The sequence below is a fragment of the Sinocyclocheilus anshuiensis genome, unplaced genomic scaffold (assembly GCF_001515605.1).
Source record: "Sinocyclocheilus anshuiensis isolate Anshui unplaced genomic scaffold, SAMN03320099.WGS_v1.1 scaffold6, whole genome shotgun sequence".
NCBI lineage: Eukaryota > Metazoa > Chordata > Actinopteri > Cypriniformes > Cyprinidae > Sinocyclocheilus > Sinocyclocheilus anshuiensis.
In genome coordinates this window covers 151,472-175,179 of record NW_015547668.1, presented here as the reverse complement: position 1 = coordinate 175,179, position 23,708 = coordinate 151,472, and the positions used below count along the sequence as shown (strand labels likewise).

The 23,708-nt window shown below is 39.8% G+C and overlaps 1 protein-coding gene across 1 annotated transcript in view; it reads right to left on the bottom strand.

The window, feature by feature from the left end:
• LOC107702659 (CUB and sushi domain-containing protein 1-like) overlaps positions 1-23,708 on the bottom strand; it is a 232,478-nt gene that overhangs the window by 173,826 nt on the left and 34,944 nt on the right. Inside the window, exons 5-8 of the mRNA XM_016505042.1 lie at positions 23,031-23,143; positions 20,010-20,087; positions 8,026-8,107; positions 7,515-7,639 (exon numbers count right to left, since the gene is read on the bottom strand). Coding sequence (XP_016360528.1) covers positions 7,515-7,639; positions 8,026-8,107; positions 20,010-20,087; positions 23,031-23,143 — 398 coding nt within the window. The remainder of the gene's footprint in view (positions 1-7,514; positions 7,640-8,025; positions 8,108-20,009; positions 20,088-23,030; positions 23,144-23,708) is intronic.

Below are 23,708 nucleotides of genomic sequence, written 5' to 3'. Positions count from 1 at the left end.
CAATCTGTGACGAATGCAGGCGAGAGCCAATGTGCGTTTGATTATCCTGCCGTAAAACCTGTCGTTTGAAGCGGCAACATTTGAATTTGTAAAGAGCGCGTCAGTCAGCGTGGGCTTTGCTGCTCACGGTCACTGGACTCGCTGCTCGGGATGGAGATGAAGATCATAGAATAAAGGCTTGGATTTGCGTCTGTTCCTCACAATCAAAAAAAAAAAGAATTGTATTACAGCGCACGAATAAAATTGTTTCATTTCGTATTTACAAGCTCTGGCTGGATCCGCTCCTCTGCTATCAACAAGAGGAACGTCTTTATTTCCTCAACAGACAACGAAACAGCCACTTTTTGGTTGTTAAAAAAGGTGCGCTCGATCAAAACAGTTGCGTTCGATCCTTCGCTGGCTGTGCTGATTTAAATCTAGCGGTTCTGTTGTGTTTTTGTCGCAAGCTCAGTGACGCAGGTAGTGACGATTCTCTCCGGCCAATCCGTGATCAGCAGAGTTTACACGTCACGTTTTGGTAACGAGTGGAAAAGCGCCATATGTTGTGTTTTTGGTGTATTTTATAGTTCTATTGTTAGTCACAGCATGTCGGAGAAAACGCCTTTTGTGGGCCATGGCAAACAAAGTAAACATTACATGACAAGTAAAGGTTAAACGACTGCAGAAATGTTATTTATTTTAAGGTTTAAAGTGAAGTCTTGTTTAACATTATGTAGGCTTATTCTTGAAAATGAGCTGGCAACAGAAATCACATAACAAAATGAAATGTTATCAGTTTATATTAAGTAAACGAGTAAACAATTTAATAATGCAACTGACAACAAGGTAATTGATATGACAACTAAAAACAACTAATAATAAAATGAATGCCGCGATTTCAATATTCATAAGGATTAATTTTTAGGTGTTGTCAATACGTCAGTTTTGTACGTTTAAATGCTGAAAATACGCATGTATTTGTACGTTTAGATGCTGAAAATACGTCAGTATTGTACGTTTTAGTGCCTGTAAGAACGTAAGTAAGTGTACGATTTATAGAAGCAAATTGTACTTAAAATACATACAAATTATCATGAGATCACGTTGCTTATTTTCACTTGGTTGTGCATGAGATTAATTTTGTGTGACATCTTGCTACAAATGGTTAAATACATGCAAGGAAGACAAAACTAATTGCAATGTATTATGCAAACAGACTTAAGAAAGAGGACCAGTCAGAACTCAGTATGCAAATTTTACAATGTCAGTCACGTTTTGAATGCCACACATTCTATTAATTAGCAGTGGGGCTAAAATCAACATATCACAGATGAACTGTGACTGTTTCTTGAACTGTTTTGGATTGATCTACTATCTATCCACCATTTATCAATCTACATACTGTATGCTATTTTATTGCCTCTCTGGGCTGGACTCGGGAACAGAAGCCCTCTCTGGGCTGAACTCAGGAACAGAAGTCCTCTCTTGTATGCTGTTTTATTGCCATTTCAAAAACACCATCTGCAGTGGCGTTTGCGGTATCTGGCATTAATGAATAATTCACAAAATTGAATGTACACTGTGCTAAATGAGTAAAAAACAACATGTACAAGAGCCTAAAGATAAACTTTACAACTTAAGACAAATGATGAATAAGCCCTTTTTTGTACAAAATCCAAGAAAACAACAAACCTACTTTAAAGGGAATAAATGTAATGTGCATTATTGTTGTATTGGATGGAGTAATTTGGAGTTGTTGTGTGGATGTTATAACAGCAATTACAAGACACAATGTATTATACACTCAAATGTTGATCATTCACATGTACAAAAACAGAAAACAACAAGAACTAAAGATACATCCAGAATTGTCTGATTGAATTGTGAATAGCCTAAATTCCTACATAGCTCTTCTATATATACATCATTTTAAATAAGTATCAATTTTGGAAATCTTTAAGTGTTTTTTTTTTTATTTATATATACATCTAAGCATAATTTCATCCATGTGAATGGAGTCTCTGTATTCAATGATTCAAATGCATCTGCAGAGGTTTAATAGTCAGGGGTGTGGAACCCTAACCTGAATATTTGAGGAATATCAATACTGTGCTAACACTGTCAGAAATTTTGCAATTTTCTTCAAGGGTTTTTTTTTTTTTTTAGTTTGCAGAGTGCATGTTTAATATCAACATAGTTGAAGTCATGCTCACCTTTGAACAGGAAACTATAAAATAACGACTCTGGTTAAAGTAGAGCTTTAAAAAACATGAATAGTTGTAATGTGTCTGACATCTTCAATGACCACTTTCATGGTCTGTATACCTGCAAATTGATGTTATAAGTGCAACTTAATTATCAAAGTAGCAGTAAATGCTGAAATCAGCAGTCAGATTGAGCTTCTCTGTTATTCACAGGTACTCCATAATTAACTCAAAACATTTCCTGAGATTCTCTTTAAGACCACCACTAAAGAGAGAAACCATTAAACACAAGGAATTACTAAATCACAAGGCTAAAAGGTCTTTAACTTCCTGTTTTATACCCTCACTCCCCTAACATATCACAGGAAGAAGGCAATGAAGGCATTTAAGGCTTGTCTTTAAAAAGGTTACTTGGCACTACTGAAACAAAAAGTGTCTGGATCAATCAGTGATCGGCAAGAATTGTGCAAAGAAATTGTCAAACATGGTTACTCCTCCGTCTGCCACTCTGACACACTGCCTTATTTCATTCTGATTAATTTCATTTGGAGGCCTGTGTCCTCTATGCCTTTCAAAACAGCCCCACTCCAGGTCTCATCTTAAGGGTACATCTAGCCGCAAGACTGTGTACATTTATCTGCATGGGATAAGGTAAAAAAAAAATAATAATAATATAAAAAAAAAAAATCAGCATTATTTGCATTTATTATAATGCCTGAATTGCATCAACCTTGTTGCATTTCTCAGATCTTACAGTGTGTTCAAGTTAAGCCAGAGTTACAATAATTCTAAGATTCCAAAGGGCTAAATTTACTAACAGTTTGCGCCAACGTAAACCGTCTTTTGGCGTTAAAATAGTACTGTCAGGATTTTCTAAAGACACACAGTGAAGAATTAACGCTGACAAAGTCATCTTTTCATGTATAAATTCTCATTTATTTCAGAACAAGATTCAAGGATTCATCTTTGACCTCGTAACCAACCAGGCCTTTGACATTTTCATTATGGTCCTTATCTGGCTCAATATGGTCACTATGATGGTGGAGACGGATGATCAATCCAAGGAAATGGCCAAAGTGCTGCAGTGGGTCAATGTTGGTTTCATTGTGCTCTTCACCAGCGAATGTGTGCTAAAGATGGCTGCGCTACGGCAGTACTTCTTCACCGTCGGCTGGAATGTATTCGACTTTATCGTGGTCATCCTGTCTATAGCTGGTAAGATTTGCTGTATGATGAGGAATTGACCCTTTACTAAGCAATTGTTTTATCACTCCCTCCATTTTTTTCGCAGTTGCATGATCAACTAATGCAATGCAAAATCAACAAAATATCTTATTTTCTTCAAACCAGCAAACACTTAACTGCAAAATAATCACAAAAAGTGCAGTACTACTTAGTTATTGACACATTAGTGTGATAAAGAAGCGTGAATGAATGATAAAATAAAGTGAGGTGTGTGCTTGATGTAAAAAAGAATTATGCGCAATAACCGGAAACACCCATGATCACACATGTTATCTGTTATGTTTTGTGAACATAAATAGTTGGGAGAAAATTCAGTACGTGTCAGTATATTAGATCTGTGCATTAGGGGCCAGATTTACTAAAAGCTTGCGCCAGCGCAAACCGTCTTTTGGTGTTAACTGTCAGGTTTTACTAAAGACGTGCAGTGATGAATTAGCGGTGAAAATGCGTGGACACAGTTATTTTTGTGCCTGACCTTATTGAATATGCATTTGTAGGAGTTTCCCTTTCAGACACAAAATTTATAGGACAGTATTAAAATTAATCAAGCAACACGATTTACTAACGTTTGCTCTTATCAAATTACTGGTGTTTATGCCATTATTTAATGCCCAAAAAAAGCATGTCTTAAAGCAGGCAGTAATTTGTGCTGCTCTTGGTAGATTGCGTTGGTCATTGTGAAAATGATCTGGCTGCGTCTGTGTTCTTTAATGTGCACATTGTCAGTAAATCACCCGCAGAATTTTCCTCTCCAATCAGAGCTTTTATGGAATTGCACTCTACCGCTAATTTGCCCTGTTTAGTAAATCTGGCCCCAAGTATTAAAATCACATATTACCCATTGCTTGTTACCTGATGCACTATGCTCTTGATTTAGAGTAGCATATATATTTGAATTAATGTAGCGATTGATGTATTATTTTGGCATCAACAACATATCTGTCATGTGTGGCTACTGTGAAGAGCACGATGCAGGAGGAGGATCGGGAAACCACATTTATTATAACTCAAACACAGAGAACTAGGAACACAACCACTGTACATAGACGACACCGAACACTGGACACAGGAAACACTGGGCTTAAGTAACAAGGAACTGTGGGTATGAGGATAATTAAGGAAACACAGGTGAACGGAATGACAATCAACCATGAGGGAAAACTAGGTCATGGGGAGCACATGGGGAGAAAAACACACATACAGAACGTCCAGGGGCGTGACAATTCGCCCCCCTCCCGGAAGGCGCGTCCTCACACCACATACAATCAACAAAAGGGGGTGGGAGAGTGGGCGTCCTGGAGGCCTCTCAGGGCAGGCTAGTACGGGGTGGGAAGCTTCCAGGGTGGTACCACAGGGGGCGGTACCCCCCCCCCAATAAAAATGTATTGGGGAGGACTCCGGGTCCCCTGGCTGGCACAGGCACTAGACTGGGCTCAGGAGTCCACTCCGGGCTGCATTTAGGAACAGAAGACCTCCCTGGGCTGCCCTCGGGAACAGAAGCCCACTCTGGGCTATACTCGGGAACGGGAGCCCGCTCTGGGCCAAACTCAGGAACAGGAGCCCTCTCTGGGCTAAACTTAGGAACAGGAGCCCTCTCTGGGCCAGACGTGGGAACAACAGCCCTCTCTGGGCCAGACGTGGGGACAGGAACCCTCTCTGGGCTAGACTCGGGATCTGAGGCCCTCCCTGGGCCAGACGCGGAAACAGTAGCCCTCTCTGGGCTTGACGTGGGAACAGGAGCCCTCTCTGGTCTAGACTCGGGATCTGAGGCCCTCCCTGGGCCAGACGTGGAAACAGCAGCCCTCTCTGGGCTGGACTCGGGAACAGAAGACCTCTTTGGGCTGGACGTGGGAACAGAAGCCCTCTCTGGGCTGAACTCGGGAACAGAAGCCCTCTCTGGGCTGGACTCGGGAACAGAAGCCCTCTCTGGGCTGAACTCAGGAACAGAAGTCCTCTCTTGACTCTGGTCAGGGGCTCGAGCCATCTCTCGACTCTGATCATGGGCTCGAGCCATTTCTCGACTCTGGTCAGGGGCTGGAGCCAACTGTCTCTTCCTCCTTGTTCTCCTCTTTTGGGCTGAGGTGAAAGAGATAGCTGCTGTCATCAAAGGGCTTGGGAGTGAATCGGCCAGCAGGCTTGAGAGTGGAGCCGCTGGCGGGCCTGACAGTGGAGCAGCCGCTGTATCTGGGATGATGACTGAAGCCGAACTCGGGAGAACTTGGGGAAGCGCAGGTGGAACAGAAGGAGCGGGCTCTTTGGAACGGTATGTGGTAGATGGTGAGCTGAAGCGCCCACTTGCTTCCGAATGGGAACAGGGCGACTATCCTCCACATAAACAAGGAACTCAGAGCCATTTAAATCGAGGACATAATTAATAAAGTCTGCTGCAGGTCTATAACAGTCGTCAGGAGACAGGAATTGAAACAAATTATCATCATCGAGTCCCATTCGGAAGCAGGAATTAACCATGTGATCGCTCCAGCTCAACAGATGTACAACACTCAGGAACTCCTCCACATATCGTTCCAAAGGCCGTCCATCCTTCTGGATGTTCCAGATGAACTCCTCAGCCCAGTTCATGGCTGCTGTGAAGAGCACGACGCAGGAGCAGGATCGGGAAACCACATTTATTATAATTCAAACACAGAGAACTCAGAGAACTAGGAACACAACCACTATACATAGACGACACCAAACACTGGACACAGGAAACACTGGGCTTAAGTAACAAGGAACTAATGAGGATAATTAAGGGAACACAGATGAACGGAATGACAATCAACCATGAGGGAAATCTAGGTCACGGGGAGCACATGGGGAGAAAAACACACACACAGAATGTCCAGGGGCATGACAATAGCTGCATGTGGATCCATTTTAATGTTATGAGCGTTGCTATAGAAATTAATTATGTCAGAGTTTGAGGATGTGAACAGCTCGGGTGTTTATTCATGAGTAGAACTAATTTTTGTATAAAGAGTTTATAAACTATTTTTATGTAAATTATTATAGTGCAATATTATGTACAAAGATATTAGATGAATTTGATTTAGTATCATAAGTAAATATCAAACACTGGATCTTGGAATAGAATGAACATGAACATGTTGATTTCATCAGAGTTATGGAGGTAATGTTTGCAAAAGCAAGCAAAACTTTAATTAAACCTGGATTTTTTTTTTCTTTTTTCTAGTTAATGACAGCACCAATTAAAAGTAAACATCACTCCTCATTTATCTGCCTGATGAAATTAATAGATGTGGATAAAAATAACAAACTAAGAACAAATGTGAAGTCATAAGCAAGAGCAAAACAAACACAGTTTTACTAAATAAACCCAGCCTGGACAGCTCATACTCTAGCACAATGTTTCAGTTTATACCCAAAATCTGTATTTAGGTTAGTTTGTCTTCCAGCATCACAGTCTGATAGCCCCTCCCCCTCTGCTGTGGAAGGAAAGCTGTGGCAGTTGAGTTTTTTTTTTTCGGTTAATTAAGCACATAATCTGGGTATTTAAAGTTTGGAATAAAACTGGCATGGAATAATGCATAAATACGCAAATTGGGACACACCTAGTGTGATGTTAGCATGTTGCTAAGCTAACTGTAAAACGAATAAGCATAAAAGTACAAAACACACACCAATACTGTGGCAAATCTATTAGTCTATTAATACTGTAATGTCTGTTTGTTGATGTAACTGCAAAGTCATTTAGTAGAATGTCTAAAGACTATCAAAATGAGGTGTTACTCTTGCAATGCATTACGGGATTATCTTTCAAACTGCCTTTTTGCCCATTTTGATTTAAATACTGAGATGTAAGAAATAGAGAGCACACTAGATTTTGGAACAGAACTACAATCATCAAGATAACCCTAAATGCATAATTCAAAATCAGACATGTTCTTTTATATATTCACATGTGCTATCGTTGTCTTTGTTAAATTCGTGTGGCACAACTATTCCTATGAATTATGTGGCCTTACTCCCTACTGCCATGTGGTACACATCTCACTTAACAGGATCTGACAATGTCCCTACAGAAAGTGTCTGAGCAGGGGAAAAGAGAGACATATTTGCACTTACTCCGACAGATAGGCCTGTGGTCACTCCAGGCCGCCAGGGTCTCAGTCACTCTCTGGCAAGTGATGCTCTTTGATCCCTGCAGTACGTAGCTGTCGTCACAGGAAAACTGGATGCTGGCTCCGACCCTGCCGAAGTTGAAATGACCGTCAGCGATCGACCAGCTACATGAGTCATACCATCAACCCCAGACCCTCTATGTCTCTGACGCATCCTTCTTTTGTTAGATGAAAGCACTTTCTGTCAAATGTCTATAAACCGCTTGTGTCTTCTATTTTCAGAATCACCCACTTCGTATTCCATTAAATGCAGAACATGTAATGGCCCTTGGTTCTTTCTCTAAGGGCATTAGAAACCCACTTAGTAGCAGTGACCAAAGGTCCTGGTGGTAATGGCCTATTGGTATGGGAGTTCAGACGGACGTGTCAAACAGCAGGCCCAGGCCTGATTAAAGCTGTGTCATGCAGTTAAAAAGGACAAGTGCAGCAGATAAGAGAACGAAAAGAGGACCTACTGGAAGCTGGAGCCAATTCTTTTCCCATTCTCAGGAATCCCCGGATCTGGACAAATGTCTGCAGCCATCCCACCTTGGCTTACTGCATGAAAGCAGAGCATGCAAGAGAAAGAAGACAAAAACACAAAAAACATGAGGAAATAAATGAGACATATTATGTGTGATAGTCGACTGGTGCGTGTTCAAGGCAGCGTATCAGAAGGATTTCACCAGATGCACTGCCTCATTGCTGAACTCTTATGAATACAAAAAACACTCATACAAGTATGTAAATGGTCTTGGTCAAATTTCACCTAAAAATAAAAGATAGATAGATAGATAGATAGATAGATAGATAGATAGATAGATAGATAGATAGTACACTTTTAGAACTTTTATACACTGAATGACACAAAAGGGTCAATGTGCATACATTATATAAATAATATATAGAATGTTTCTTTATAAGAACAAACCCTGCCAAAGAAGCTATTAAGAAGAAAAGCAATGGAATGTTCTCTTTCAACAGCCCAAAGTGTACAGTGTTCATAAGAATGCCAGTAAAGATTGCATTCACAGGTGGAATATCTATTCCTGTAGAGCTGACAGGGGATTTAGTGATGGTAAGCTCAAGGCTATTTCCCATAAAAAGCAAATAAAGGTCAAAGCATGTCCCATGTTTCTCCCCTCCCCACTCTCTTGTTCCTCCTAAGCCACAGTGAGTTTGTGTTCACACAGCCTCACTTTCTGACATCCCTCTGAGTTCAATTACTGGCCAAAATCACATTAGGTGAGTTCATGGATGACTTCATTTTAGGTGCAGCATTGACCATCTTTACATGCACATCATTTTCCATGTTGTAAATCTTTTACTATTTATTTTTCATGATACTATATTATATTTGTTATTATTACATAACACCTTTTTATTATTATATGCCAGCTGTTTTATTTGTATTTCTAAACTGGAATATTGGTGTAATTGGTTATGGCAGTTGGTCTAGCACAGACTGTGCTAAATAAAGATACGTCCTTCAATTTCTGATGCAACATCAATAAATTAAATATTACTGATGTTTTAAAGGGTGGCACACTGAACCATCATCTTATAAATAGCTATAAATTGGCATAGAATGGTTTTAATCAAGATGATTTTATGCAAGAACAAACACCTTGAATTGCACTTTATGACTGTGCATTATTTGGGCTACTGAAGTATACCATTAATAAGACTTTAAACTGTTATTTAATATTAAGTGCTTCAGTAGTTTCCTCAAACGAATGGTGTTGGTAAAGACATTTTATAATTATAATGTTATAATTAAAAGGTCTGGTTGATCTTTGTCTCAGACTCAGTTTTTGATAAAATTAGCTTTGTTTGAGACAATTAGTAACAAATAGCCTAGATATGTAAGGGCAGAACTGTATATTGTTTTTGAGTTTTGTCTGTACTTATTAGTTTTGGACAGACAGAAAATTGAATTATTTTTACACACGTTTGTAGACCATCAATGTACAGTAACTGATAGACAGATAGATAGACAGACAGACAGACAGACTGACAGACTGACTGACTGATTGATTGATTGATTATCATTCAGTGGCACATTGCGCTACATAATTTTTTGTTTTTTTTAAGATTTTTAAGCTTGTGGCTTAATAGGACATAAAAACAAAATCTACATTTTGTCTCATTCATGTCAGTCAGAGGGTCTCTTTGTGTTTAAGTCAGTGGTTCTTGGCCAGAAAAAGCTGCACCAGACTTTGTGTTTATAGTGAAAAGTATGTCTATACAAGTCTAACTTGATGTAGGTGACACGAAATTAATTAACATGTAGAACCCACACAAACCACTTTATGTAAAGTCATCGGTCCTGACCGACACAAAAGCACTTGAATCATGAGGCAAGGTCAATGCATTTGCAAGTGGTGTGTTTGTGCATGTGTGTGAAAAGCACAAGGTTTTCACTTGTGGAGGGAGGCTTTTTGATCACCTGTCATGTCCTTCTTTTTGATGTGGTCTTCAAATGTCATCTCCCCTGATTGTTGATATCAGTTTCTAAAGTTATTCTGCCTGATCAAAGCGGGTGTCTGTTTTTTCTGATCTTTTTCTTGGAAATTTATTTTCCTCCTATAGTGCCCTGCAATCACCTCAATATGTGTCAAAGACTTTCTTACAACGCACATGTAAACGTTTAATACATAACTGCCAAGTGTACTTCCATTCCAATCAAAGATCTAAGAGCTGCCCTTAAAGGTGCTGCAAGCCATTTCACTAACGTCTGCCAGATTTAGCTACCAAAGAGTAAAAATCACATTAATTTTCTTCATAGAGAAATGTAGTAATTTTTTAGCAATAATAGCTTCTAAGATAGACCTATCAAAAGCTTCAAGGTTAAGGAATGATACACATTGATTTTCACTCAGAAATTACTAGTACATTTATACTACTAGTACATTTCAAAAACAATTACAATGAAACAGCAAGTAATTAAACATTCCATTTTGAAGTTAAATTTTGGTATTTTCGGTAAAACTTTAGATTAGGGAACACTATTCACTATTAACCATTCTTATTAACATGCATATTACTAGCACATTGGCTGTTTATTAATGTTTAAATAGCACATATTAATGCACGACCATATTCTAGATCTATTAACCCTACCCAATACATAAACATAACTACTACAACAACTAAATTAGTATCATTATGCAACAAATTAGCAGTTTATTGAATAAAATATGAATGGGTTCCCTCATCGGACGTGTTACAATATTTTCTTGTAAAACATACTCCAATAATTTTTCCCTATCGGAACTTAACTCGTACTGCATCCTCCATCTTTCCCATCGCTCTTTCCCGCGATGGGAAAACTCCTTTTTCTCTGATTAATGAAGCATTTTTCAATAACGCAGAGTAACTGCATGGCCATTGGTTCGTGCAGTAAATAACATCGCTCTTTCCCGCGATGGGAAAACTCCTTTTTCTCTGATTAATTAAGCATTTTTCAATAACGCAGAGTAACTGCATGGCCATTGGTTCGTGCAGTAAATAAAAAAACAAAGCAATGGTGAGGCAGCGGAGCTGCACAAGCTTATGGCCATGAAATGGCCGGGGTCGTCTGGCTAAATAAGCGGGCATGCTTAGGATCATAGGCATAGGATCCTCCGATTTATTCTCATTCAGCGACAAAGATCTTCTCTTCGCTGAACTATGAGACTTGAAGCCTTCTTGCCATTGACACGCCTCGCAGCAGATCAAGCTGATTCAGGGCCTACTCTGCTCAGCTGTTCGCTGCTCCGCCTCTTCAGTGAGCCGCTCATGAGCCGCCTTCAGCGCCTGCAAACTGCTGTTTCAGCACATCCGGTGAGTTTAAAAGAGCAAATTTCTAAGAGCAAATTCCACGGAATTGATTCAAATGCCACGCCGCTATTGTGGCTCATGCAGGGCACCCCTGCACACTCATGACGGGTACGGTGAGTGCATTTCCTGCTTGGGGAAATCCCACGCGGAAGCCGCGCTCACCGAGACGGATTGTTCTCACTGAGAACATGAGTCTCGCCTCTCTGCGCTTGCGGAAGTCTCCGCCCCTAGCACCCTCCCGTTGTCTTCCTCCCAGGAGCCTGTGAGGAAAAAACAGCGGGGCAGAGGAGCTCAGATACAAGTGAGCCCACGCGTGCCCAAGCTTCTCCCGTTAGTTTCACCCACCCAGACCAATGTCCCTCATCACGAGTGACTTGGTCTCATTCCAGGGATCTGAGTACAATCCCTAGATGACAGTATGTCATTGGCGGCACCAGACGCGGAAGATTGGATGGGCTCGACGAGCACCCCGCCCCCTCGCCGTCTATGGAACCCATCGATGCTAAAGCAGGGATGGACGTCGAAGTTTTCCATGTCCTCTCTAGAGCGGCCGAAGAGCTGGGTTTAAAGTGGTCTACTCTGGAGGAGCCCACTCGCAGTCACCTGGATGAATGGTCCTTGCTGGGGTGCCGCCAGGCCCCTCGGCAACGAGCTTCTCCATTCTTTCCAGAGGTTCACACCGAGATCACTAAGTCGTGGCGCACCCCCTATTCTGCCCGCCTATGCACATCTGCTTCATCCGCCCTCACCACAGTCGACGGCGCTGAAGAAAAGGGCTACAAAAAGCTGCCTTCCCTGGATGAGTCAGTGGCCGCATACCTCTGCCTAGCCACTGGAAAGTTGCCCATCCTTCTAAGCCCTGTAAGACGACGCTAGCCCTCGCTGGACGAGCCTATACCTCGGCTGGCCAGGCGGCCTTGGCATTGCATTCCATGGCCGTCTTCCAGGTCTTTCAGGCCAAACTCCTCTGTTGCATGGACGAGTCTGGACTCGATCCAGCTGCGTTTCAGGACAATGGCTCAGGCCATCAGCAGGTCAATGGCCAGCTTAGTGGTGCTAGAGTGACACTTATGGTTAAACCTCGTGGAGATTAAGGACACGGACAAAGTCCCTCGACCTCAGGCACTCCCTCATTAAACAGCCGTTCACAGGATGACTACTTTGAAGCAGATCCTCTCGCAAATATGCCCAGGGGACTGGTTCTTCTCTCTGGACCTGAAAGATGCTTACTTTCACATCCATATAGACCCTCATCACAGGCAATTCTTGAGATATGCCTTTGAGGAAGTACGTTCACGAAGTGCTTGGATGCAGCTCTTTCCCCTCCGAGACAGATGGGAATTCGCATTCTGAACTACCTCGACGACTAGCTCATCCTAGCCCAGTCAGAGGCTGAGCTAGTATCCCACAGGTCCCTTCTCCTTAGCCACTTGGAATGCCTGGGGCTCAGGGTCAATTTTGCCAAGAGCTCACTGTCTCCCAGCCAACAAATTTCGTTCCTGGGAGCAATTTTTGACTTTTTTGCCAAATGAGGGCTATAGTCATGCCAGAGCGTGCCCTGGCCATACAGCAGCTTGCGGCCTCCTTCAAAGTTGGAGCCTCCCTCCCTCTCAGGATGCTTCAGATGTGTCAAGGTGGACCAGGCCTGCGTGGACCAGGGCTGCGTTTCCCGATAACGTTGTCTCTTAGCTCGCTACGAAGACTCTAAAGGTATATCTTAACTAAAGGTATACCTGATCTAGGCGTGTTCCCCGAACTATACCTTAGGATGTTGCTTAAGGTACTGTATGTGTGTGTGTGTGTGTGTTTATGTATATGTATAATTTTGCAAGTGTACGAACCTGCAACCTCATGGCAAAAAGTATTCAGCCTTAGTCAGCTACATTAACTGGCTTTAGGCTTCACTTGCTTTTGAAAGAGTCATTTATATTATCATGTTCATATATATTATGAAGGCCTGGTCGAGCGCTGATGGGTTGGCGATGGGGATAAGTGTCCCGTCCATAACTCACGGGACACCCGCAATGGCATGGAAGCCTTGATGTACCTCCATCACTTCGTGCCTGGCGAAAGGCATACGTAGGAGACCAACAAGATGTAAAAGCTGCTGAATTTGCTCCCGTGGCAGGCAAATTTTTTTTAGAATTGTATCTTTTGACATGGTAGCTATTCTGACACTATTATGCAATAGTGCACATACACTAACTGGCTCCGCGGAAGCAGCCATCTTTGATTTAGGACAACTATTCGCTGTCTCGCTGCCATAGTTTGACCAAACTCCCCATCACATTCATTCCCTTTAAATAGACTCCTAATTATGTGCTGCCTAATTGTTTGCCAGCCGATGTGCCTTTGTATATTATAATGGAAAAACTAACAACCATCAGTAAAATGGTTTTATTCTTTGCATAAAAACACTTCAATTTATTGAACACTGGGTGTATTACAACTTTAGAATTTTAATATTTATTTGGTTCTGCACTTTTTCTTGTCACAGAATTACAATCGTATCGACTGAAATGTGAAGAAGGTTTTTGCACAGTGGTGGCCACTAGCGGAGTGAACTGTGAACAGCGATAAGGTATAGCTAAGAGTGGTCCAGACTAACCTCACGAACGAATGACTTACAGAAGGTATACTTAACTAAGAACGTTTCGGGAAACACGTATTAACGTAAAGGTACAACTTAAGGTATAACTTACGAACGACGTAGCGTTAAGAAGGTTTCAGGAAACGCAGCCCAGGCCCCTTAGAAGAACCCTCAGTGGTTAGAATGGGGCATGGCTCTGGGAATGGTCCTCAGCTGTGGCCTCTGTACCTTTGGCCTCTTGATGGGAGCCTACAGACCTCCCCAAAATCTTCTTAAATACTACTTAGGCTAGAATCCAAGTCTACAAGACGTCTCTATGCCCTTAAATGGTCAGTCTGAATGTAGTGTTTACATGAACGCTAAAGAAAGTGATCGGGTTGATGTGCATGTTTATATGTCACAAGCTTCAAATCGGAATTTATTTTTTTTTACATGTGCACACTGCACAACTATAGCGTTTCTCACTGTTTGCACATAATAACCACTCTCCTACACAGATTATTTATTTGTTTTTAACAGCAAAATTAATATTTATTAATTTATGGATAAATATACATATAAACCGCTGTGCCGTGCTGCTCATATTTATCACACAGTAAAAATGCCCCTCCCCACGCCCAAAACGGGTTGCCTCTGGATGAGAATCCAAAACAAGGATTGGTGGGAGGTTGTCCTGCTCCACTTCACAGTTGCCGAGTGAAAGGATAGTTTTATAATGACAAGACACGCATTTTTATACAACACTTTATTCAAAAGGAAGAACCGCTCATACATCATTACACTATTTCTGCGTCATTGCACATGCGCAGTTCTTTCAGTTTCGGGGTTCAATCCGATCAAGTGTTTACATGCACTCTCAATCATATTAGAAAAGGAATAAACCACACCCTTCAATCCGATCGAAATTTCATTCCGATCGAGCTCAATCGGATCGATTAAGGTATTTACATGAAGGTTTTTCAGTCCGATTGAGCGGTCAATCCTATTACAAATGGATTATTTGGTTGCATGTAAACGTAGCCAGTGACATTGTCCTTCCTCCAAGAGTTGTTGGATAAGGGTCGTTCCCATTACATGATCAAGGTCTATGTAGCAGCTATAGCAGCTTCTGACGCTCCTATAGCCGGCCAGTCAGTGGGCAGGAACAACTTGGTTGTTCGGTTTCTATAGGGGTCTAGGAGGCTGAATCCGCCTTGCCCCCTTACTGTCCGTACATGTGACCTGCCCACGGTCCTGAGGGCTCTTAGCAGTGGTGAGCGGTGACTTTTTAAACCGGGTATGCCTGCATCAGCTAAATAATTTTTTTATTCCGAGTGAATAGGAGTTAAAACCCCCACCCGGGTGACACTACTCCAATAACAGACCATGCAAAATACCAAAAATATTTAAAATATTGCAAAGTAACGTTGCAACCTTTCAAACAATAATAAAATCAGAGAAGGACTTTAACTGTAAGCTACACGAGCATACGCAAAACAAAGAGAACAATATGATGTTTGTTATTATTAAAATTTTATATAGCCCACGTTTTTTTTAATTTACCGCTTAGGCAATAACGTTGACAATAACGTATATCTTCAACATACATCTATGACCAAAGAAGATATGTTTTCAGTGGACTTTTAAAATTTGCTTTGCTTGAGAAAACAAAAATATACAGTTACGGTGTTTTTTTTCTTTTGAAAAATATTTAGTCGAGTTGGTTTTGCATCAAACACAATGTGATTTTCGGCAATCGAGATCTGACAGCAACAGCACATTTTTCCGCTTGCTTCACGGACAGCTTACCTAGCGCATTAAATCAGCCACAGACCAGCAAATCACTGAGAGCGCGCTACAATCCTGATGACTCATAGCAACAGAGCAGATGCGAGAAAGCTGCGGAGATTCCGTTCCGGAAGCAACCGCAACTGGTAGATTTAAAGAAAATTACTGCCTTTTGGCAAATAAATCATTTTATGTACTTATTCCTAACTCTTTAAGCTTTAAGTTACATTTCAAATGTCAAGGGATCAACTTATAATCATGTTTATATGAATTATCCCGTGAACTTATTATCTCAAATGGCCTGGGTATGTGGAGCATTCGCAGCTTATATGGACGGAACGCTACTGGCTCTTAGGAGTTCCCCCTTTGAGCCACTACAATCAGCCAACCTCTGGCCCCTACCGCTAAAGACCGCCCTGCTAGCTTTAGCATCGGTCAAGTGAGTAGGAGACTTGCAGGCACGCTACATGAGCCCTACCTGCGTTGAGTTCAGGCCAAGCGACTCCAAGGTCGTCCTGAAGCCAAGGCATGGTTACATACCTAAAGTGCTCTCCACTCCATTCAGGGCACAGGTTATAACACTCTGTGCTTCCTCCCTCGGAGGATGACCAGGAGTTAAAATTTCTCTGCCCTGTCAGGGCTCTGAGAATTTACATTGAGCATTCCACCCCACTCACTCTATGCTTCAGCTGTATGCTTCGGTGGCCGCGCCAAAGGGCTTCTGCTTGAAGCAGAGACTTTCCCGATGGATAGTTGACGCGAATGCGCTAGCATACTCCTCCTTGGGCCTGCAATGTCCCATGGGAGTAAGAGCCCTAAGAATTTACATTGAGCGTTCCGCCCCGTTCAGGCAGTCGGAACAACACTTTGTATGCTTCGGTGGCCGCGCCAAAGGGCTTCCGGTCACGAAGCAGAGACTTTCCCGATGGATAGTTGTTGCTATTGCACTAGCATACTCCTCCTTGGGCCTGCAATGCCCCATGGGAGTAAGAGCCCACTCCAGTAGAGGTGTAGCCTAATCCTGGGTATGGCCTAGCAGTGTGTCCATTGCAGAAATCTGTGCAACGCTGACTGGGCCTTGCCATCCACCTTTACCATGTTCTACAACCTGGACGTCCCGGCCTAACAGGCCCGGGGTCCTTTCTTCATAATAAGTTGGCACGCACCTGCCACAAGGCAGGACCAGTTCTTCAGTCTTTTGCCTTACTTCTTGAATGCTCTTGGCCCTCCTTAAGTGCCGAGGCTGTACAGAGTTTTTCTTGGAACGATTATTCAAGGCCGGGCTGACCTCTGTGAGTTTAGCCCTGTTTGCTTCCTGCGGGGCTTACTCTGCTAATACTTGGTCCATCTGGGCCCCTTAGGTGCTTAAGGCAAGTTCAAGTATTGGTCATTCCTCTATCATAGCACGGCGTGACTGTACTGGTTCCCCATCATGTCTAGCGATGCAGTACAAGTGGAGTATCGATAGGGAACGTACTCAGTTACTAACAACTTCACAACTTCGTTTTATTAACAATCACTTGTTACAGTGTACCCTTAGGGTTGAAAAGGGGCGGAACATTTTCCAGTAAACTTCCAGAAACTTCCCAGAATTTTGGAAACTTTCCAGGATTTTTTTTTTTTTTAATTTTGGAAATTTTTCGGAAACATTTGGCAATTTTCTGGATTAAAAAAAAAAATAATAATAATAATATATGCAAATATACGTATTGCTTGAAAGCAATTTTTAAACAATAGGCACTTGTCACACTAATCACTGAATTTTCCCACAACCTATTATGCTTTTATTTGTTTCAAATAAACCCTTCCCTACAAGGAAAAAAAACAACAACACAAACTGTGGTCAATTAACCATTTCAAAGTGTGTAGGCCTATATACAGATAGTCAAAAGTCTGGTTCTGTAAAAGTAAAACTGCATGTGCACAAATGCATTTACTGTGCACTATAAAAGTTACACTGGCATGTTTGGGTGGTGAAACTATGTGGTTTGTTTCAGTAAAATGGCAATCTCTTAATTTCCTGTAAGTGAACTGCACTGTTTGTCATGAAAACCCTAGGCAACCTCTCTCATGTTGCATGCAATGACTGACTGAGTGTCCATAAACAAGATATTGTAATCATGCACACACTGTGTAAATTTTACAGAAGCTCAAATGAAGTGGTGTACTTCACAGAGTCAGCAGCTTTTGTAATGTTAATTGCCACGGAACTTGTTCAACGAAGCGCAGAACGGGTGAAATCATCCATACAGCATAATGTTGCATAGCTTCCTCCACCCTATTAAGAATATAATCAAGGGCATCTTTATTAAACTCATAATGAAAACAAGCAAGGCCACAATAGTGACTAAGAATGCAGTTGCGCTGAAGAGAATGGAACAGTTCAGCTTTATTTCATTAATCCTGCATTTATAAATTAATAATGTGGAGATTATCAGAGGCATAGACATATTAGCATTCCTTCAGCCAATAAAATTGAACTTTTGGCTTTTGAAAATTGTGGTGTGGTGCCTGCATACAGTTTTATTAAATCAATATGAAACTAACAAAATTATGTAAGAAACAGGACAATTGCAGAGTTTAGGACTACTATACAAACATATCTCAAAGTGTAATGCTGTGATTGACCAATCAGAATAAAAAAATTCCATGGAACCGTGTAATAAAGTCTATGCTAGGGCAGGGTGGCATGACCATAAATGTGTGCAACGGTAGAAATTTTAACCAGTAGAGATTTTGCTATACATGGAGTACATTTACATGTGCATTCGCATATAGTGGTTCCATTTTTTATCCAAAGTGACTTACAGTGAGGACAATAGAAGCAATCAAACCAACAAAATAGCAACAATATGTAAATGCTGTGACAAGTAGCAGGGTAATGCAAAAATGCAGAGCAAGATCTTTCTCAAACTAGCCAAGATGAGGAAAAACATCAGTTCTTAGTTAAGCGGTGTAATGCAAAGTGGCATAACATAATTTAGCAGATGTGTCATCAGGTATGTGGATACTGCATATTTTATAACAGACTGGATTGTGGCTCATCTACAGAATTTGAAGTTAGAACAATCTGCTGGTTTGTGTAAAAGTATCAATTAACATAATAAAAAAAGTATATAATAAAAATGAAATAAATAAAACATTAAATAAACATTTAAAAAATGTTCACTTTTTTACCATTTAATTTCAAACAAAATTAAACTCTATTGTGACAAAGACTATGATACAACATTCATGCAACTCAGGCTCAATGAAAATTCATGTTTGTTGTGACATTACTGCAACACCAATATTACATACCTTACTGCACATTTCACAGTGATTTGGTTTCAAAGTGAAATATCCAGTGAGTGGCACTAAAACGCGCATTCAATATGTGACTGTAGCCACGTTTTTATGATGTTGGTTAAGGTACGTATTGCAGTGTTTTTATTCTGTTGCTTCAGGTACGTATCGAAGCAGTTCAGAATTCAAATGTCCAGTGAGTGTCGTTAAAACTTTAAAGCTACATCGTGTTGGAAATTAACATACCCCCTAGACCAAACCCAAGCATAAACATTCCCAATAGTGTTAACGAAAGAATTTGCTCATGCATCCGTGCTATTTTAACTTTCTAAGCGATTTTGACCTGTTTTGTCGAACCGTAGTTTCACGGGATTCATACTGGAGCTCCAACTACAAAGTAACTACCGAGTATTGCGCAAACTACAGAGCCAACCTACTGTGTTAGAAAACCCAAATATATGTAGCTGTATATGTGACGCTAACATTCAAAAGTGTCTGTTTTCAAATCTCGCAGCATATTAAAATAGCTTTGAAGTCATGAGGTTGTGCATTTATTGTGCAAGTAATTGTGTGAAAATTAGGCTTTCTTAATCTAAACTTTGGACCTCTAATTCATACTTTTTGTAAAAAGGAATACAAGTTGTCTGAGTTTTACACAACCTCTAGTGGTTATTTCAACTGGAAACTGCAGTGATTCGTACATATAGGTACTTTTTTTTTTTTTTTTTTTTTGCAGAAATGTAGGTAGAGGCACATATTTCAAATGAGCCTGGGTAGAATTCATACCATGCTCTCGCATGAGCTAAATCACTACTTACATACTAAAAAGCAGTGAGAACTTTACACATTTTACCTCAATTATTTTATCTTGTCTAGACCTCATGGCCTGCAGTGAAAGAAGCATATTAGGTCGTTTCTGCTTAGATGAACTGACGTGTTCTCTTGTTTTATGTTTGCTTAGATTTAAGTGGGGGACTGTGTTAGAAGTGTACTTACAGACTGCATTTTTGTGACTTGTATCCTTGCTCGGGAGCATTTTCACCCCTCTGGATTTCAGCTCGATGGCCTTCTTCACTGTTGGGAGAGGGTAAAGGTGAAGTGTGTGGAAGTGGAAATCACAATCCATTTATACAGTTAGCAAAGCCTGTCAAGTGCCCAAGAGTGCCAACACCTCATTGAATATGAGCAATCCTCTATGAATCAATCTTGCATGGGCCATCAAAATAAGACTGTCCTGATGGGCAGAGGTTTTTTTATAATTAGCAGAGGTATGACAGATCTCAAATGATGTGCACACTTTGTTATCTGAAACACAACTATCATTGTGGCATGCAATTATTGGACACCTACCAGTATTTGCATCATCTGGAGCCAATTTAGATTTCAAGGCATTTCTGAATTCAGTCCTGTAATTATGCCATGTAGGATACCAATTATTACCCGAGTATCATGAAAATTCACCTTGCATAATTTCCTCTCTGTATGGCATCTGCCCCATCAGCAGTGTTGGGGGTAACACATTACAAGTAACGTGAGTTTATCTGAGTTACTTTTTCAAATAAGTAACGCAAGTTACTTTTTTTTTCCAATTGATTGATTGACAGCTCTCCTGTCCCCATGTTGAGAGAAATCAGAAGATGTTACTGTAGTTCTAAAATATATATGAATATGAATTAATTCATCTCACTCACACAAAAAAAAAAACACAGATTCAGTATTCCTCGAAATGAATAAAAATAATGCAACACAGAATATGACGCAAACCTGCAATAATTAAATGTTAAACAACACAAATATCCTTTATGTATTTAATCCCATTCTATTAACCAATGTCTTTGCTTCTGACCTTCGATGATCCAGTTCAACCATACTAATAAGCAAAAATTACTCTAGACGAACATCTGTGTGTCTTTTTTTTATTGCTGAAGTGTGTTGAAATTTATTCTTCTGCATTCTACTGTACGGACGTAAATTTACTTTCCCTTCAGTCTGAGGCTTATTCATTTCACTTTTGGTGTGAAAAGGCTTTTATATTTGCCAAAAATAGAACTTTTTTATTTTAAAAACAAACAAGCAAGCCCTGTCCACGTTTAAAAAAATTACGCAAAAGTAACGTAACGCATTACTTTCCATAAAAAGTAACTAAGTAACGTAATTAGTTACTTTTTATGGAGTAATGCAATATTGTAATGCATTACTTTTAAAAGTAACTTTCCCCAACACTGCCCATCAGTAGGCTTTAATACAATAATAAGGTATTTTAATAAATATGATAGACACAATAAAGCGATTATTTGTTGTGAGAAATAACCCCTTTAAATGTATTTAAAAGCCACCCTTGCTATGCCCTCAAACTGCCACAGATGTTGGGGGAAAAAGGAAATAATGTTATGCACTATAGCATTTTGTTTCCATTTTTAACTGAATTCAAAAATTTAGGAGATAAATATTGCAATTTTATACCAAACATTTCCTAAATCTATTACTTATCCCAACACTGTATAAACACACATGGGGTTAAATATTAAAGGCCTAAATTTAAAATGTATATATTTGATTTGCAAATAACATTTCCATTCATTTGGATTACACAGTTTTAATATAAACTAATAAACTTAATGTGATGCATATTCATCAGTCATACATAAATAAAAACAGGTAAGAAAGACATATGATTTCTGTTAGAGTATTAATAAACGGAATGTGTTTTATATACAAAATAACCAAGTTTACCTAATTATCATCCATAAATCCACCTTGTGTGAATCTCATACAATTTTTTAATATTTGAATGTTGCTTGTTCCACAGCTACCCATATTTTACCATGCTTATACTTTTAAACTGAATAAGTATAATTATTTTCACAATTAATAGCATTTTGCATTTTCTGTGTATTCTGGATTCATGCATATTCTGCGCATTCTGGATAAATGCATTTTTTAAATATATACTGTATATATTGTTTTAATAAAATCAAGTAGATGTTAATAATTAATATGAAAATACACCATTATTTATTTATTATTTTTGCAATAGCTTCTTCAGGTGTGCTAAAGTCTGATGTTGCTCATCCATATGCTAAGCAGAGGATTTACATTCATCTGACGATTCAATCCAAATTGATGTAAATTTGATATGCAATTCAAATATGCCTACATAAATCTTAAAAGCATAATCATAATGTATTTTGTGTATTATTTAACATAAAAGTCAAAATTATATATCAAATTTAACAAGCAAATTCACAATACACATTTTGTCATTCACCATAAATTAAACTGATCACAAACTAAATTATAACCCAAATGTTATTTTTTTAATCCTCATATTTGTAAAAAAAAAAAAAAAAAAGAGCGAGAGAGAGAGAGAGAGACTTTTACTGTGACCTCAGGAATAGGTGTTCATGTGATTGCATCACTGTAGCTATTTCTAAGTGGTTAATCTGACAGTGTTACAAACGTCCCAATTCTCACCTATTCATGCACTAAGACTGTGGCCATTTTCAATCCATTGTAAGCATGCACATAATTTGTAGTCTACACTAATTGCAATACTTCAACTGTGCATATATTTTTGTCATATAAAAAGAAAGTGCATTTATAGCCAACACTCTAAAATGTAACAAATTCAACAACTCCCCTGAGCTTCCTCTGAGATTCACGGCATCCCTCGCTTATTATGCAAATAGAAAACACGATCATAAACGCATATCATGAAAATGATTTAGAAGCGCCTCATCTTGCGTTATTCACGTTAGAAACATGAATTCCCTCACTACTGTCGTGACTGATTTCCCAAATATAAACAGGGGGTAGGGGGTGGGGGGCGTTCAGTGGGATGTTGTAATCATCATTCCAGCAATGTGTCTGCTCATTGAGTCACTTAGACAAGCCAAGATGTCATTTTTAGCTACAGAAGAACACGCCAAGGGATGTGCTGTCTTTCATTGCCAACTGTCCCAAATCTGCCAATGAGCGCTCCTCTCCTCCAATGTCCTACACACACTGAGCCCTTACCTTGATACTGGGCACTAAATCCTTTCCTCCGATGGTTGCTGTCAGATGTGAAGTGAAGCCGCAGCCAATTCTTGCTACTGATGACAGGGGATGGCAAATTCATTCCAGTCAGCCTGAAAAGAAACAAGATTTTCATTTCACTGAACAAAAAGGCGATTAAAATCAACTGTACGATCAGCTTCATTACAAAATTACATGACATAAAATAAATAAGAACACAGTTTTGCACACATATGGGTTGCAAAAAAACTTTTATTTGATTCAATGAACATTGAAGTAGATTCACATAAACAATTCAATTGTAATTATTTAACCACTCCCTAATCTTATTTTACAAACATATCCTTTATATTGTGTTGGAGTACTAATTAACAACAGTTTTGGGACACCCAACAATGGCCATTTGAAGATTAAATTAAACTGAGAATAGCGAATAACTTAGCGCTAACTTCTTTTGTGAGACGTGCTTCTTTCTAAAACGCATCTTGACATATGGATGATCACCATCTCACGTTAATAGCACCTGGAGAAGTCACTGGTAAAATAAAATCTAAATTTAATAACACTGACTCCATTGTGAGAGCAAAAAAAAAAAAATCTTGCATTGTTTTCCTCAACACAAGCTTTGATGTCATTAGGATTCCTTCTGTTCTTTACCTGCTGCTTTTTTTTTTATAG